The 17,218-nt window shown below is 32.5% G+C and overlaps 1 protein-coding gene across 2 annotated transcripts in view; it reads left to right on the top strand.

Moving 5' to 3' along the window:
* LOC106059720 (leucine-rich PPR motif-containing protein, mitochondrial-like) overlaps positions 1 to 17,218 on the top strand; it is a 57,188-nt gene that overhangs the window by 9,117 nt on the left and 30,853 nt on the right. The window contains exons 1-11 of one of the 2 annotated variants that reach the window (XM_056024656.1): positions 5,568 to 5,586; positions 6,001 to 6,131; positions 6,841 to 6,963; positions 8,641 to 8,762; positions 10,224 to 10,282; positions 13,394 to 13,480; positions 14,115 to 14,153; positions 15,163 to 15,250; positions 16,165 to 16,269; positions 16,622 to 16,810; positions 17,052 to 17,157. In XM_056024656.1, the coding sequence (XP_055880631.1) occupies positions 6,041 to 6,131; positions 6,841 to 6,963; positions 8,641 to 8,762; positions 10,224 to 10,282; positions 13,394 to 13,480; positions 14,115 to 14,153; positions 15,163 to 15,250; positions 16,165 to 16,269; positions 16,622 to 16,810; positions 17,052 to 17,157 (1,009 nt within the window). In that variant the 5' untranslated portion in view covers positions 5,568 to 5,586; positions 6,001 to 6,040. Of the gene's footprint in view, positions 1 to 5,567; positions 5,587 to 6,000; positions 6,132 to 6,840; positions 6,964 to 8,640; positions 8,763 to 10,223; positions 10,283 to 13,393; positions 13,481 to 14,114; positions 14,154 to 15,162; positions 15,251 to 16,164; positions 16,270 to 16,621; positions 16,811 to 17,051; positions 17,158 to 17,218 lie in introns of those variants that run through there. The other variant, XM_056024654.1, reaches the window with a different exon arrangement.

Genomic DNA, 17,218 nt, shown 5'->3' on the forward strand with positions numbered 1-17,218 from the left:
AGATATAAACCCAAGATACAAGATTACAGTCTAAACAATAACATAGATGGCTGCCCCTTGAACTCCTGCAGAATTACCAAGAAATTTAATAGTAGATCTAGTATTCGTAGTAAATTTAAATAAATTTATAATTATGAACTCCACTTGTTTAGAATGTAAATATTGATGATATAAACAAATTATCGGGTCTATAGCTACAAGAAATGTCAGAGGGGTGAGGACAAAATGGGTTTGTGATGGCAGAAAATAACAAAATATTTAAAAAGTGGGATCAAATCGTCTGAAACAATTATTTTTCAAATTGGCTTTAAAATTATAAAAAGGAATAGATTAAAACGTAAAAACTCTTTTAAAACTATTTAGACACATGCATAATTGTTTTATCTACTAGCCTATGCATGATTTTATTCATTGGATAGTTTAGTTTTCATTAAAAAAATAATAAATAAAAATCCCATAGGGAGCAGTGCAAACTTATGTTTCAACATTATAATCGATCAAACAAAGAATCGTGATAAAACTTGGCAGAAATATGGCCAGATATATACTCTATTACGTGAGAAAAAATCTTGGACCTTACCTGAAATGAGTATCAGTAAAAATAAAAAAATACATATACCTTCCAAGTTAAAAAAAAGTAAGAAAATGTAATACACATTTTTTCAAAAGTCCACATGAAAAAAAATGTTCCTCAATATAAAATGTATCCATATTCACCCATTTTGGCAACGATTTCAATGGATTTAAAATCATAATCGATTTCAATCAGGGCCTATGTACAGAAAGTAAGAAAAACGGATCTCAAGTTTTGACGCCATTTTTTAACTTTCGGTGTTACTGATTTTCACATATCTAGATTTTAAGTTATAGATCTATCATCTATCATAATCTATCTGAATTCTGATCACCTACTTTTGGGAACTAGAGTCTAGTAGAGTATAGGGATGTGAAATAAAAAATTCATCTTTGAAAAAATTTTTCCTTAGAATTAGTAGATCTACATCATTAAAATACTTTGAAAGAACTTTCCCCATCATGGTGTATAAATTATGACTGTATGTTTAACAGTTAGAAAGTTATGAATTTTTGTGTGTCGTTTTGACCTAACATTGTTGACATGGAGCAGATGAGATGAGAGCGACCCCCCCCCCCCCCCCCCTGGCTCAAAAAGTTTAAAAGTTGGAATTGAGTTTCGTAGACGATAGATCTAATTATTAAATTAGAAATTTAATAGTAGATCTAGTATTTGTAGTAAATTTCTAGCTCACAAATCTGATTTCATTTATATTTATGAACTTCACTTGTTTAGAATGTAAATATTAATGAAATAAACAATTATCGGGTCTAGAGCTACAAGAAATGTCAATGGGTGAGGACAAAATGGCGGTGTTGTGATGGCAAAAAAATAACAAAATATTTTTTAAGTGGGATCAAAATCGTCTGAAACAATTTTTTTTTCAAATGCACTTTAAAATTATAAAAAATAGAAGATATAAAATAAACTCTATAAAAGCTTTTTAGATAGATACTTAACTGCTATATCTACTAGCTTAGGCAAGATTTTAGTCTTAAAATAGTTTAGTTTTCAAAAAAAGTAAAAATCCCATAGGGAGCAGTGCAAATTTAAGTTTCAACATTATAATCAATATCCACATGAAAAAAATGTTCCTCAATATAAAATGTATCCACAGTTACCTCTTTTAGCAACGATTTCAATGGATTTAAAATCATAATTGATTTCAATCAAGAGCCTATGTGTACAGAAAGTAAGAAAAACGGATCTCAAAATTTGATGCCATTTTTTTACTTACGGTCTTACGGATTTTCACATATCTATCTAGAGTAAAGTGCGAACTTCGATCGCATTAACTTAAGATAATTAAGCCCCCTGGCAGCAATTTTCATGTTTGGATTTTTATAGCACCGTAACAGTCTGACCTATAAAAAAACTGAGTCTGATGGTATCTCTAAATTCATCGTCCTTTTGTCTATAAAAATAGGTCTGATTTAATGTATCACTAGGCTTAGTTAAAATTACATATGAGGTCAAAGAGGTGTAGTTTGGGTATCACCAAGCGTATTTTCCCTCGATCTGATTTCTCCCCTAGTTAGTAAGCTTGATCAGGCTGATGGAAGGCTCGATCAGATGAAAGAAAATATATATATCTAAAACATGTTTTAATCTTTAATTTTCACTATAAAGTCATATATTGCCACCTTTCACAACTTCAAATAGTCTCTTTGAGCTAATGAGCCATCAGACTTAAAAATAGCCATAAGCCCATGACCCATTTCCTTCACTACCTGGTAGTAAAAAATAATAATTACACATCTCTTGAGTTTGACCTCATCATGAAATTAGTCTTTACAAGGAAAAGGAAATAGTATGTGTCGGAAGTAAAGAAAAACGGTGAGTGAACCAATCGAACCTCTGTACAAATCGGGGCTGATAGAGCTTCACACTTTACTATAGAAGGTCAAATTTTTATATTTTTTTTTTATTTTGTGAAGGTTTAACTTACAAAAAAACTGAAAGAGGATTCTTATTCTTCAACTAATGGACAATAAAAATAGCTGAGTTCCTTTGAATTACCACTCATAAGTCAAGATTTTATTTTAAAATAAATTGGGTCACTTCATTCTCCTATACTGTGCTTTCCCCTTCATTGGACACTGAGCACCGTCAATGAACACCACTATGTAATTGCTAATAAATTATATCTGAGTTAATTAAAAATTATTTAGATTGTATTAAAAGAAGTAGATTCACTTCTGTCATATGTATTTATAGTCTATTGCCTCATACTCTATCTCTCTGTATATATATATGATATATATATATTTAGATCTATAACCTAGTTTGTACTAAAATGCCTTATTAAGACATCGTAAACATCATTTAAAAGACATTTTTAAGCTTAATAATGCACTGTGCCATACTGGGCTTGAAAAAGATATCTGTAGATCTAGATTTCTAGAAGTACAAATCTTGGCGTTTTGTCATCATTGTAAAAAACAAGTTAATAAATAATTTCAAACACGGTTGAAGCAGCACTTAAATCGCATCTGAAATTCAATTATAAGCACAAGCAAGAGTCTTAAATCAGGTGGCTGCCATATTAATGATATTTGTCAAGAAGGCTTTTCCTACACCCACAGCTATGCCAGTAACCCAACATATTCATACCAGGGTTTGTAGCACTCCTAAAAAAATGAAGTATCCTAAAATTCTCCTAAAAATTGCCAAAATTCTCCTAAAATTTTGTCCACTCTCCTAAACTTTTTACCCAATATTTTTGTATATAATATAAAATTTTGCTTATTTCTTGCTAAAAATGGGAGGGGGGGGGGAATCAACAGCGTAACTAGGCATTCTAATCGCATGGCGTTACGGGCTGCTTTTATAATGAGCTGACCAGTGATGCGTCTACACCGCCTTTCACCCACTTGTGAAGTGCAACCTCGTGATTGAAGATGGCCTTGGCTCAAACAAGCATTTCAACTGGTATTATTTTTCTGAAGGCAGCGTAGAAATGGTTGTTTCCTTTTGTTGTTACGACTGAAGACGCGCTAGATCTAGTCTGTAATGACTATTGTTTATAATTAGAGCAATTACCAGACTAATTTGTAGGCTACACCCCTCCGGGCCCTCTCTCACCTGAAGTCTTCTTGTAACAGTAGGACTAATTTCGCATGGAAAGTCTGTAAATCATCTCTATAGCTAGTAATAGTATCTCTACATTTAGATCTAAGTTAGATCTAGTGAAGATAATTCACACCTAATCTGAAAACTCCGTGAATTTTAGTCAATTTAATGATCTCGATATCTTGTCTAGATTACTCTAGGAATATGCTAGATTCTAAATTTAGGCTAAATCACTAGACTCAAGTGAAAGTAATTTGCACACAACGTTGAAAAGCCCGCAAATTATAGGGACTTAGATATAGATTTACGGTAGATTTAGTGAAGATAATTCTCACACAGTCATGAAAAGTTCATGAATTTTAGTGACTTAGATCTAGAGTCTAGATTTACGGTAGATTTAGTGAAGATAATTCTCATGCAGTCGTGAAAAGTCAGCAAATTTTAATGACTTATATTTAGTCTCTAGATTTATTCTAAATCACCAGAATCTAGTAAAGATAATTCTCTCACAGCCGTGAAAAGGCAGCGAATTTTAGTGACTAAGAGTTAAAATCTATAGTCAAGAGTCTAGATTTACAATATTTCGCACTCAGATGTGAAAAGTCCGTAAAAGTTATTTCGTTCAGGGAAACTACATCTATAGTTGAAAAAGAAATTGTGCTTGAAAAAAGGAGAAAAAAAAAAGAATAGGTCTGATACCCACTGCCATCTAAAAGCCATTATTATTTAGTAAGCAAATGTCAATTAAACATACAAATAGGTCTGTATATTTCAGTGTCTGTTTATGAGGAGGATTTAAGCACACCATGACTCTAGTATCTATTTAAGATACACATAGGAACTAAAAATGTACATTTCCACCACACATTATGAAGGCATCTCTAAGAATGTTTTGTTTTTTTTTTTTAATGGAATAGCAACCATTTGTAATGTTCTTTAATAAATCTTTGAAAAAAAAAAGGTTGTTTGAGGTTTTGGGATAGGATGACAGTCAAGTTGTTACTTGATTAAAAGATAACTTTCATTACATTTTCTGTGGACATACCACAGCTGATGACATTTCTGTTCTGGGTGGGATGTTGGCAAGATATTTAGTATTTCCAAAATCAGTAAAAAAAAAGTCCAAAATCAATAATTGATTTTATAAATGCATAGTTTTGTGTTTGTTTTACAATGTATCACGCAAATGAACAGGACACACACACACACATCATACAATTCATCCTTTAAAAATCTCCTAAAATTTTGTCATGGAAAAGTGCTACTAACCCTGTCATACAGTCTTTAATTACTGCTAAGATGGTAATCAACACAAAGTTTTTTGTGCACTTCAAAGGCTGTTTGCCAAAATTGAAAGTTTCATCTCAATCGCAATGGTTTTACAACCTTTTCTTTAAAAAATATCAATCAGATGCCCAATTGTTGATTGCCCTTTAATGCTTTATGGCCCAAGACCTCTTTAGCATGCTTCAGTCATTTTAGCAAAGATTTATGACACCAGCTGTATTCAAAGAATGTACTTCTGTTGCAGCACTGCTTAGTGTAGATTTGAATGCAAAAAATCTTCAAAATTAAAACTAAAGCCAGCGCTAGGGATGTTTCAAATTTCTAGATGGAAAGCAGAAAGTTTCTTATGACAATAGTTCTCAAACTTGTTGAAAAATCTCTATTGAAGGATGTTATTCTTCAGAGTTTAAAATGTCAAAAGCCTAAAAATAAAAAAATACCCTTATGCAAGATAAGCATCTTGGTTCTGCATATGACTGTGATAGCATTAAAGTTGAAAACACAATGGCACGATTCCATTTTAACTACAAATTCTGCTGCATTCCTTCAGTGTCACCTCTGAAAGACTGGATACTTTCTTTAGCCAGCATGTGAACACTGAATTTTCTAAACTGTGGACAGTGATGACAGGAATTTTGTATACCATGAATATGGTAATTTAATTTTAATTATTAAACCTAAATTACACCAACTTTGATTATTGTATAATTTTTTGGAGCCAATTTTATGTCCTGGAATTTTATAATTTCTCCTGGGAAACTCCTGGAATTTCATATTGACTTTGGCGCAGAAACCTTGAATAAATATGGTCTCCAGATCCAGAGGAATTTGAAGAAAATATGGTGAAACATAGATTAGCTCCTATGAGGACCTGCAGACCACCAAGACGGCCTCATTGCCTAGCACCATTCTGGTCCTGAAAAAGTTCCTCAGGTTGTTACTGAACTTTCCTAGAGGGGAAATGGATGTAAATGTGAAATATAGGCTTCTACCAGTTCTTTCACATGAAACTTCTTGATCATTTTATGAAATATTGCATCTCTTTTTTTTTTTTGTTTTTGTTTAAGATTGCTTGCCACCCAGCCCCAGAGATCTAAAAAGCAAGAGATGGTGATTGAAATGCATAAAAAAATAGACTACAACATTGGGATCTCATCAAACCTCTTCACAACTTTCTATTCTTCATTAAAAGATTTTGGTAAGTTATTGTCACCACGTTATTTTAGATGATCATGGGTGACATCAGGTTCATATTGTAATGTTATATGTAGGCATTTTAAGGATGCATTCTTTTACATTCATACCTCTCTCTCATGAGGAAATAACTCTCAATGTAGCAGACACAAATATTACGTTTATTAATATACTAATAACACCACATAGGAAATTAACACAATCCAGGAATAATCAGTAATAATCCTTTATGAAAATACTTGACAATGGTAATAACTTATTGACTGGTACAGATCTCAACTACTTTAGAATAACTTTCTCAAGTGACTTTTACAATAGCTTTCTCAACTGCCCCTTATTGACTGTTCTGACTGCTATCAACTAACTGGATAGCTCAAGGTTAAAAGTGTTCACCTATTAGATAAACGAGTTTTGAATAATACTTATAATATTAAAAAGGGTATCCACTGTATGGCACCAACTTTGAGGTAGTGACAGTTATGAGCTACATTTTTAGGTTTAGTTTTTATTATTTTCAATGAAATTAAAATTGTTAGCAAGAAGCCATACAATGTAATCACAAAAAGGTAAAAAGAAAATTAAACTAGTCATTTTCTGGGGAAAAAAGCAACATTTTCTAACTTCTTTTGTTGTAATCAAAATCTGTGATTTTTGCTTTTTTGTTTTTGAAGAAACTTATGGTCAATGTATATGATATATCATTCTATGAACAGACGCTGTCACTGAACAAGATATTGGGTTTTTACTTCATGTCTGTAGTGTTGGCCCATTTGATGCATCAGTCAAGAAAAGATTAGCACTGGTGGAAGAAATATGGAATAAAATGGAAGAATTAGGTTTGTGAAATTTGTTCCTTAAATATTAAAATTGTCAAAAAAAAAATATTGGTTCATCCATCCATTCAGCTCTTCTTAAAGTTTAATGCTGGTCAAAATCAGTTTTAATTATAGCTTTTATACTGCGCTACTTTCATGCTTATAGCATGCTCAAAGCACTATGGTCCAATCTCATTTGCTGACCAGTGGGTGGAGGGGGTATCTGGGGAGAAGGTTTTTCCGTGCTGCCTATAGGCGCTCAGTAAACACAACTCTGCTCGAGTTGGGTGTCGAACCTCGAGCCCCCTTCATAGGTAGCCATGCCAAGTTCAAGCGTACTTAGCCTCTCGACCACGCTTCACCCACAATTTCAATTGTCTGATACAAAACACAAAACTTTCAAAACAGTTTTCAGCTGTCTGATACTAAACACTCATCTGTCAAAGCAGTTTTCAACTGTCTTAAATAAAAGCACTTTTAAAATTCACTTAAAAATACCCTCATATAAATAAATACAAAATATAAAGTCAAATATTTACATGAATTCATAATAATGATAATGTACTTTTTATGTTAGTAATTGATGTTAATTTTGTAGTTGATATGGTTATTTTCTAATTAGTCACTACAAGAAAATTGATGAAATGTGAAAAGAACTTAACTGACAGATTTCTATTCAACTTTTTTTTTTAGGATTATGAAAGTTAGGCTTTTCATTGTCATCATTGAATAAATGTTACTTTACTGAGGCTGTGAATTGGTGCAGACATATGTGTGGTCATTCAATAGAACTACTGTCGGCATAGGAGACAACAGAAGTTCTCTGCTAGCATTTGGGGGGGAGGGGGTGTCACTATTTTGGAATTTGCTTCATTTTACTAGAACGGTTACAAAAATAGCTTCAAGGAATCTTCAGATAACAATTGAAAAGCTGGCTTAATTATTCAGAAGCATTGTAAATACTAATTAGATATTGAAAACCTGCACTGTATTAAATATTAGGGTTTAGGAGCACTACATTAGGGGAAAGTTTTACAATGATGATAATAATTAATTGAAGCAATACCATTTCATTGAAGAAATGATCTCTAACAATGTGACAGATTTTTGTTGAATTTGTTTTTTTTAATTACAAATTTCTCTTGTGAAAGGCTCATGCTTAATGAGGAACTAATATAGATAACTTAAAAGATGTTTTTGAGTACAAAATAACAAACTTTTTTTTTTTCAAATTTATAAATTATTTCTCTTTGTTGTAAAGACAGTCAGCCTTCTATGTGTTCCACCACCCTCTCTGTGAAAGACACTTGTGGCGTTATATGAGAACAACTGCTGCAAAATAATTAGTTTCAAGGCATATATGTCTGTTCATTTATTAGCTTTTTTGTTTGAGTTTATTCAAATTAACAATGTATATTACCATGATTACCATGACGCTTGTTTTTTATTGAATTGCACCCTGGCGAGGAAATTCTGGTGCTGATGCAAAGTTGCTAAAATTAAAACCAGTGATTCATCTGGGCATGTATCTTTTGTCTCCAGAGACAGAAGGAGCCATATAGTAATGTATGCTTTTTACATTTCTTTATTGCTGGGACATTAACCATTTTGTGTGTATTTCTTTTAATGGTTTTTGTTGAATAATTTTTGTATAGCGTATTTAATATTTTTTATTGCAATGATTTATTATCTTTCTAGGTCTGAAACCAACCACCAGACTTTTTAATGTGAAACTTCGAACTTACTGTGGCAATAAGAAACTTTTTAACCCATTGGAAGAACTAATGAACATGAAATCACTTGGTCTCAATCCTGACAAGGTATGTCAATGGTGCTCTAGACCAGGAGATAAATCTGTTACATCTAAAGGATTTTCATAGCCTTTCAGAGTTGAATTTATAAATCTGTTACATCTAAAGGATTTTCATAGCCTTTCAGAGTTGAATTTATAAATCTGTTACATCTAAAGGATTTTCATAGCCTTTCAGAGTTGAATTTATAAATCTGTTACATCTAAAGGATTTTCATAGCCTTTCAGAGTTGAATTTATAAATCTGTTACATCTAAAGGATTTTCATAGCCTTTCAGAGTTGAATTTATAAATCTGTTACATCTAAAGGATTTTCATAGCCTTTCAGAGTTGAATTTATAAATCTGTTACATCTAAAGGATTTTCATAGCCTTTCAGAGTTGAATTTATAAATCTGTTACATCTAAAGGATTTTCATAGCCTTTCAGAGTTGAATTTATAAATCTGTTACATCTAAAGGATTTTCATAGCCTTTCAGAGTTGAATTTATAAATCTGTTACATCTAAAGGATTTTCATAGCCTTTCAGAGTTGAATTTATAAATCTGTTACATCTAAAGGATTTTCATAGCCTTTCAGAGTTGAATTTATAAATCTGTTACATCTAAAGGATTTTCATAGCCTTTCAGAGTTGAATTTATAAATCTGTTACATCTAAAGGATTTTCATAGCCTTTCAGAGTTGAATTTATAAATCTGTTACATCTAAAGGATTTTCATAGCCTTTCAGAGTTGAATTTATAAATCTGTTACATCTAAAGGATTTTCATAGCCTTTCAGAGTTGAATTTATAAATCTGTTACATCTAAAGGATTTTCATAGCCTTTCAGAGTTGAATTTATAAATCTGTTACATCTAAAGGATTTTCATAGCCTTTCAGAGTTGAATTTATAAATCTGTTACATCTAAAGGATTTTCATAGCCTTTCAGAGTTGAATTTATAAATCTGTTACATCTAAAGGATTTTCATAGCCTTTCAGAGTTGAATTTATAAATCTGTTACATCTAAAGGATTTTCATAGCCTTTCAGAGTTGAATTTATAAATCTGTTACATCTAAAGGATTTTCATAGCCTTTCAGAGTTGAATTTATAAATCTGTTACATCTAAAGGATTTTCATAGCTTCTCAGTTTTTGTTTCAACTATTTGAATTGTGTTTTGTGCACTTTGATTTCTCAATTCTTCACTATTCAAAACATTTTCTGAGCATGTCTTAGCAGCCTGCTTCTTAATTGGATGTTTCTATACATGTTTTACCATTTCAAAAATAATGTGTTATACTGCATTAAAAATAGTCAGTACATGTTTTTGTTTTAAATTAGAACTAGATTTTATATAAATGATTACAAAATCATATTGATACACTAGCATATTGTTGTTGCAGTTAAACACACTCATAAAATATTATTGTGTTTAGTTTTTTTCTCAAATATGTTGAAGTAATGTTGAATAATGTTATCTCTCTCTGTTTAGGTAACTTATCAACTTTTAATAGAAGGATTTTGCCAGAAAGGAGATATCAAGGGTGCAAAGTAAGATTCTGTTCTTAGTGTTTGTGTTGACAACAATGCTTCTTTTAGACTCTGCTTCCTTTAGACCAGGCATGTCAAACACAGTGTTCGGGGGCTGCATGCAGCCCGCTTGGCCACCTCAAAAATTATTAAAATAATGGTAATCTATTACGCTGGAAAATAAAAGATGACAAAAGAATGACAAGCTACTTGAATTGAAAAATAGTATTTGTTAAACTGAACAACGAGATTGAATCTGCAGTGATAGCCATCTACATTTTTTTCAAACTTAATTGCAAGCCATAGCAAATCCTAGTATTAGGATAGGTCATAAGACCAGTGACCTCTGCTGTACTGGCAAGCTAGTCCAGTGGTACTTCGTGGTCCCAAATTATATTATCTAGGCTATTAATTATAACCTCTAGATATTTAACTTACTAAGACATACAAGTAATAACTTTGAGATTTCATTACAACTAATAAAGAGTTTATTAAGGAACATAATAAAAAGATCATTAAAAGAAAATGGGCATAAGGGCCAACAAAGGCAAGTCAAATAATGAAGAAAAAATCAAAATAGTAGGGCCGGTTCAGTTCAACACCATTATAGAACTGCATCACAGAGGCACAATAGTGTCTCAGCTCAAAACAAACAATGAATCACAATAATATAATACAGGAATCAAAATAGTCCATGAGACACACAACTGTCTCTTCTCAAGACAAACAATGAATTACAATAGTATAATACAGGAATCAAAATAGTCCATGAGACACACAACTGTCTCTTCTCAAGACAAACAATGAATTACAATAGTATAATACATGAATCAAAATAGTCCATGAGACACACAACTGTCTCTTCTCAAGACAAAAGTTTGTCTTTCACATACTTTACAACCCAAATCTGGTCTTTATAAAAAAAACATGTACAGGAAAGGATAAGAGACTAAGTAGACATAATATTCACATCAACCAACTTATTAACAACAAATAAATAAAGTCTACTTAGCTCGTTAGTGGAAGATACATTCCTATAAAGTGGCACACTCCTCTTGATTAACACAGTCAGAGCAGAACATAAAAACTATCATATAAACATTATGGAAATTTAGTTCACAATAATGGACAGTGGTCAGCTCAAAGACTGAAGAGGAAGTGGCCATTGTACACAGTTAACAGGGACTTAAATCAAGTAATAAAGGGGACTAACTCTAATAAAAAAAAAATAAGGTAGCCACCCTTATTGTCCCTCTTGTCACAATAATGGTAATCTATTACGCTGGAAAATAAAAGATGACAAGCTACTTGAATTGAAAAATAGTATTTGTTAAACTGAACAACGAGATTGAATCTGCAGTGATAGCCATCTACATTTTTTTCAAACTTAATTGCAAGCCATAGCAAATCATTTAGTGAAAAGGATTTTATGAAGGAGCGTGTCCTTAAAGCTGCGCAAGTCCAGAAAATGGGAAAGCATTGAAAGAAATAACTTTAACTAGTAACACTGTGGCAGATAGAATAATTGACATGTCAGTCAGCTTGAGTGAACAGTTAAAGAACAAAATAGATTTTGAAATATTCTCATTGGCTCTCTATGAGTCAACTGATGTAACGGGTGTAGCACAGTTGGCTATACTAATAAGGACCTGTGACAGAAATTTTGAGATACATGAGGAGCTACTTGAGCTTTGTTCTATACATAACACCACATTAAGCGAGGATGTTTTTGAGAAATAACAGGAGGTGGTATTGCAGTACAATTTACCTTTGGTAAAGCTAGCTAGTCTAACAACGGATGGCACACTAACCATTATGAAATGGTTTTGATGCAAAGCTACTTGCAAAAATAAGAGAGACTGATGCTAATTTTAAATTTGCTCATTTTCAGTGCATCATTCACCAAGAAACATTCTGCACAAAGCAGTTACAATTCCTACATGTCATAAGACTGGTTTCAGTCACTATCAATTTTATTCGTGCCCGTGGCTTAAATCATCGCCAATTTTCAATGTTTCTGAATGACATTGGACACGAAATTAGCTGGCTCTCCTGTCATAAAGAATTGAAGAGATCTGTTGTACTGCGTGAAGAAATTGTATTGTTTCTGAACATGAAAGGTGAACCTGTTGAACATTTCCATACTGACAAATGGGTTCCGGTCTTGGCATTTGCAATTGATCTCACTGGTCACCTGCAAGACTTGAATTTGAAACTTCAAAGTAAAGACTATATTGTCACAACTGCATGTGATCATGTGAAGTGCTTTCAAGCAAAATAAATCAAATATGAAGAGAAAATCTTGTTCACTTGTCAGGAACTAAAAAGATTAAATATGGCTACAACATTTTGGTAAATATGTCTTATACCTGGAATCATTATTAGATGCTTCCACTGGCTGTTTTCATGACTTCGTTTGATACGAGCAAGAATTTTCGTTGTTTTTATCTCCATTTTCATTTGCTTCTGAAAATGCTTCTGGTAATGTGCAACTAGAGCTGATAGAATAGCAGTTAGATTCTTTGTTGAAAGCGAAAAATAAAGAAGTGGCTACGCTAAAATTTAGTTATTTACCTAAACGGTACGTTCAATTGCGGAAATTTGCAGCCAGAATTCTAGCTATTTTTGCAAGCACTGATCTCTGTGAGCAGTTCTTTTCTATAATGAAAGCTACAAATCACCTCACCTTTCGAGACTATCTGATCAAAATTTGTTGTCAGTGATGATAGTGTCAGTGACAAACAAACTTCCACCTGATATTAATAAACTTGTATCCCAGAAATATGTCAAGCATCAGAACAAAGAAAAAAATGCGCAATCTTAGTAATTTTTAATTATGAAATTGTACTGCAAATTTAGCTAACTAAGGGACATGTATGCCATTAATTATTGTATTCTATTGTATTGTTTCTTATTTACATACAACTAGTAAACTGTTTTGCAACTGATTTTTGGCTGCAGCCCCTTAGGATATAGTACGTTTTTTATGCGGCCCATACACCCTAACAAGTTTGACATGCCTGCTTTAGACTCAGCTTCTTGTAGGCTGCTTCTTTTAGACTCAGCTTCTTGTAGACTTAGCTTTGTCAAAACATTAAAGAATTGTTGTTTTTTCTTTCATTCCACTAACAGTTTAGTTTTGGAGGCTATGAAAGAAACAGATTATTACATCAATCTGAACATCTTCAACTCTTTCATCACAGGACATTTAAAGGCTGGGTAAGTAGTGCAAAGTTATTGAGTGAGGATTGGCTTCACTGCCACTTTGTATTTAAACTGAGTACAGAGTTTAGCTTAACTATATTTCAACCAGATCAGAAATTATCATTTGCTCAGACTTCTCAAATGGTTCAAAATAATTTATTTAACTTTATATGGCTAGTAGAAACTATTTAGTATAGATGTTTATAGTTCAGATAAAAATGACTGTAGACCAGTAGCCTGCATGAAATCTGTTAGGTCTCAAGGACAGACCCTAGTGCTGGATTCAAAGATCAGTAGATCAAAGCAATTGTTAGTAGGGCTCTGTTTCCTAAGGAGATGTAGACTGTAAGGCTAAGTGGCCACTTTTCAAGACTTTAAGGCTAAGTGGCCACTTCTTAAGACTTTAAGGCTAAGTGGTCACTTCTCAAGACTTTAAGGCTAAGTTTCCCTTTCTCAAGACTTTATGGCTAAGTGGCCACTTCTTAAGACTTTAAGGCTAAGTGGCCACTTCTCAAGACTTTAAGGCTAAGTGGTCACTTCTCAAGACTTAAAGGCTAAGTTTCCCTTTCTCAAGACTTAAAGGCTAAGTTTCCCTTTCTCAAGACTTAAAGGGTAAGTTTCTAAGTTTGCTAAATTTTTTTTTTTTCAGATCTCCAGAGGAGGCTGCAAAAGTTTTAGACATTTTAAGGTATGTGTTAACCTGTTATGTTTACATTGTTTGAGAAGAGCTAGTATTTTCTTTATACCATAAGCAATGAACACATTTGTCAATTTCTCTCTAGCTTCACACATTTTTAGTTTACACATGAGTATAATAGAGATGATGATGGCTATCTCACTTCAGTGTGTAAAACAGATGAGAGAGAGCAGATTAGTCACAATGGTGTGTATAGTGTCAGGCTTGACAGGTCACTTAACACCATTATTGGCTCAGTGACATTGTTGGTGAAAATTATGCAGATTTTTCTAAAGAACATTTGATTTGCATAAAATAAATATAGGGTCAAGAAATTGAATCATGGGAAGGTGATAGTAAGTTCTATCAATGTCAAAAACTCTTGAGAAAGATCAATATACTCTACTCTCTAAATGTGAAACTAGCTATCGAAGAAGTCAGTGCATCATCAGTCAAAAGAAATATATTCATCTCATTGTTTCTTCAGTGTATGCTAGTAGTGTCTTGTAGATATTTATAGGCACCTCTAAATCTGTGTATGTTATATGATGGTAAAGAGTATAAAAAGCTCTCTAAAACAACATTGGGACAATACTTGTAATGTTAGAAGTGGGCATTAAGAAACACTTAGTGAGTTCATGATGTTTATTGTTGCCCCTACGTTTTAAAAATTGTGTATTCCTTATTAATATACTCTTCTTCAAGTTTGCCTTTTTATATTTAATTTTACCCATTTCCCTTCATCATAAACCAAAGGATAGGATGATGGTACACAAAAATTACTGTTATAACAGTTGAATTATTTTTAATTGTTTAGGTGTGTAAATTATAATTAATTTATATTTACATCTTAAGGGGACTTGAGTTTTATTAATTGATAACAAAAGGAACATTTGTAACATTTATAAATAAATTTTGTGTATAATAGGTGCTACTTTTAAGACGTACCAAAACACAATTACATTAGATGTACAGAGTATTGAGCATAATCCTATAATCTTCTTGTATTTGTTTCTTAAAGATCTAAAAATCTGAGCCCAAACTCCGAGACCTACTTTAGATATGCAGAACATTATGCTGAAGTTGGAGACATAGAGAATGTGATGAAGGTAGGTGTAGCAGTCTCAGGACATTCCAAGGCCAGACTTTTTGTGAGCTAGTTAAAGTAGTTCATTATGATGTCTGCCTTTTTTAGGGTACATTTTTATCACATATATATGCTTGGAAATATTATTTCCTGTATTTCAGTTCAGTGACTGAAGAGATTGGTTACTTAGTACATTTGATCTGATTGTTTGGTTACTTAGTACATTTGGTCTGATTGTTTGGTTACTTAGTACATTTCGTCTGATTGTTTGGTTACTTAGTACATTTGATCTGATTGTTTGGTTACTTAGTACATTTGATCTGATTGGCTGGTTACTTAGTACATTTGATCTGATTGGCTGGTTACTTAGAACATTTGATCTGATTGTTTGGTTACTTAGTACATTTGATCTGATTGGCTGGTTACTTAGTACATTTAATCTGATTGGCTGGTTACTTAGTAAATTTGATCTGATTGTTTGGTTACTTAGTACATTTGGTCTGATTGTTTGGTTACTTAGTACATTTGATCTGATTCGCTGGTTACTTAGTACATTTGATCTGATTGTTTGGTTACTTAGTACATTTGATCTGATTGGCTGGTTACTTAGTACATTTGATCTGATTGGCTGGTTACTTAGTACATTTGATCTGATTGTTTGGTTACTTAGTAAATTTAATCTGATTGTTTGGTTACTTAGTACATTTGATCTGATTGTTTGGTTACTTAGTACATTTGATCTGATTGTTTGGTTACTTAGTACATTTGATCTGATTGGCTGGTTACTTAGTACATTTGATCTGATTGGCTGGTTACTTAGTACATTTGATCTGATTGTTTGGTTACTTAGTAAATTTAATCTGATTGTTTGGTTACTTAGTACATTTGATCTGATTGTTTGGTTACTTAGTACATTTGATCTGATTGTTGTTTCAGTATGTTCATGAAGCCGAGGCTGATAATGTACCAATGTCACAAACTTTACTGCTGAACCTCTATCAGGTCATGATCAACTCTGGCCATGGGAACAATGCTGAAAATGTAAGTATTTTTGTTTTCAGCAGAAATTGGTGGACATGATCTTACAAGAAGAAATCAATTTTTTTTTCTTTTACATGTGAAATAGTTGCAGAAGTTTCTGACAGTGATCATATTCACAATAGAGGCACAGGAATGTTGTCACCCTTAGATAGGTTTTGGTCTGCACTAGTAGTTTTGGTTTTATAAACCTGGCAAATGAAAAACTTTTCTAACATTTTGTCATTGTTAATATTGTTTTTTTATTTTGTATGCATAAAATATTTTAATAAATGATTGAATTTTATTTCATTGTAATGTTAACTTCTTGATTAGTTTTATACCATTGACACAATGTTGTTGTTTTCACCTCCAGCTGTTAAACCACATCATGAAAATTGGCTTGTTCAATAGTGCCACTATACAGAAATCTTGTCAACTCATCTCTGAAGGATTCAATGATGCTGCCTTTGAATTGTACATGAAGATGCCAAAAGCTGAAGAAGGGAGGTTGACTTACCATTCTGGTAGCTTCTTGCTGAAAACCATGATCATCAATGACCAGGTCAATAGAAAGTGGAGTGATCCTAGTTATGTGTAGCACATGTTTTGGAGTTTCTTTAAGTGCATGCCACTTACCAAAACATCACTACTTTTAACTGCAGATCTTTAATATAGTGATGAGGGATTTATTTTAATAGATACAGTTTAGATAAATATAAAATGTAATTCATACTTAGCTCTTGTAATTTCAAATTTCACATGTAATTTCCTCCTTTAGATCAATGTTATTACTTTATCTCCAGAGTGCTGAAGAGATAATCTCAATGGCTGACAAAATACAAGAAGTTCACCCAAAGTCTTTGGCTCATCAGAACAGTCTACTCTACTCATACAGAGAAAATAAAATAGGTGATTACACAGTCTCTTTCCTTTGGTTTTTTATTTTATCTTTTTTTTTTTAACTAAAACA

This window comes from Biomphalaria glabrata, chromosome 3 (genome assembly GCF_947242115.1).
Source record: "Biomphalaria glabrata chromosome 3, xgBioGlab47.1, whole genome shotgun sequence".
Lineage (NCBI taxonomy): Eukaryota > Metazoa > Mollusca > Gastropoda > Planorbidae > Biomphalaria > Biomphalaria glabrata.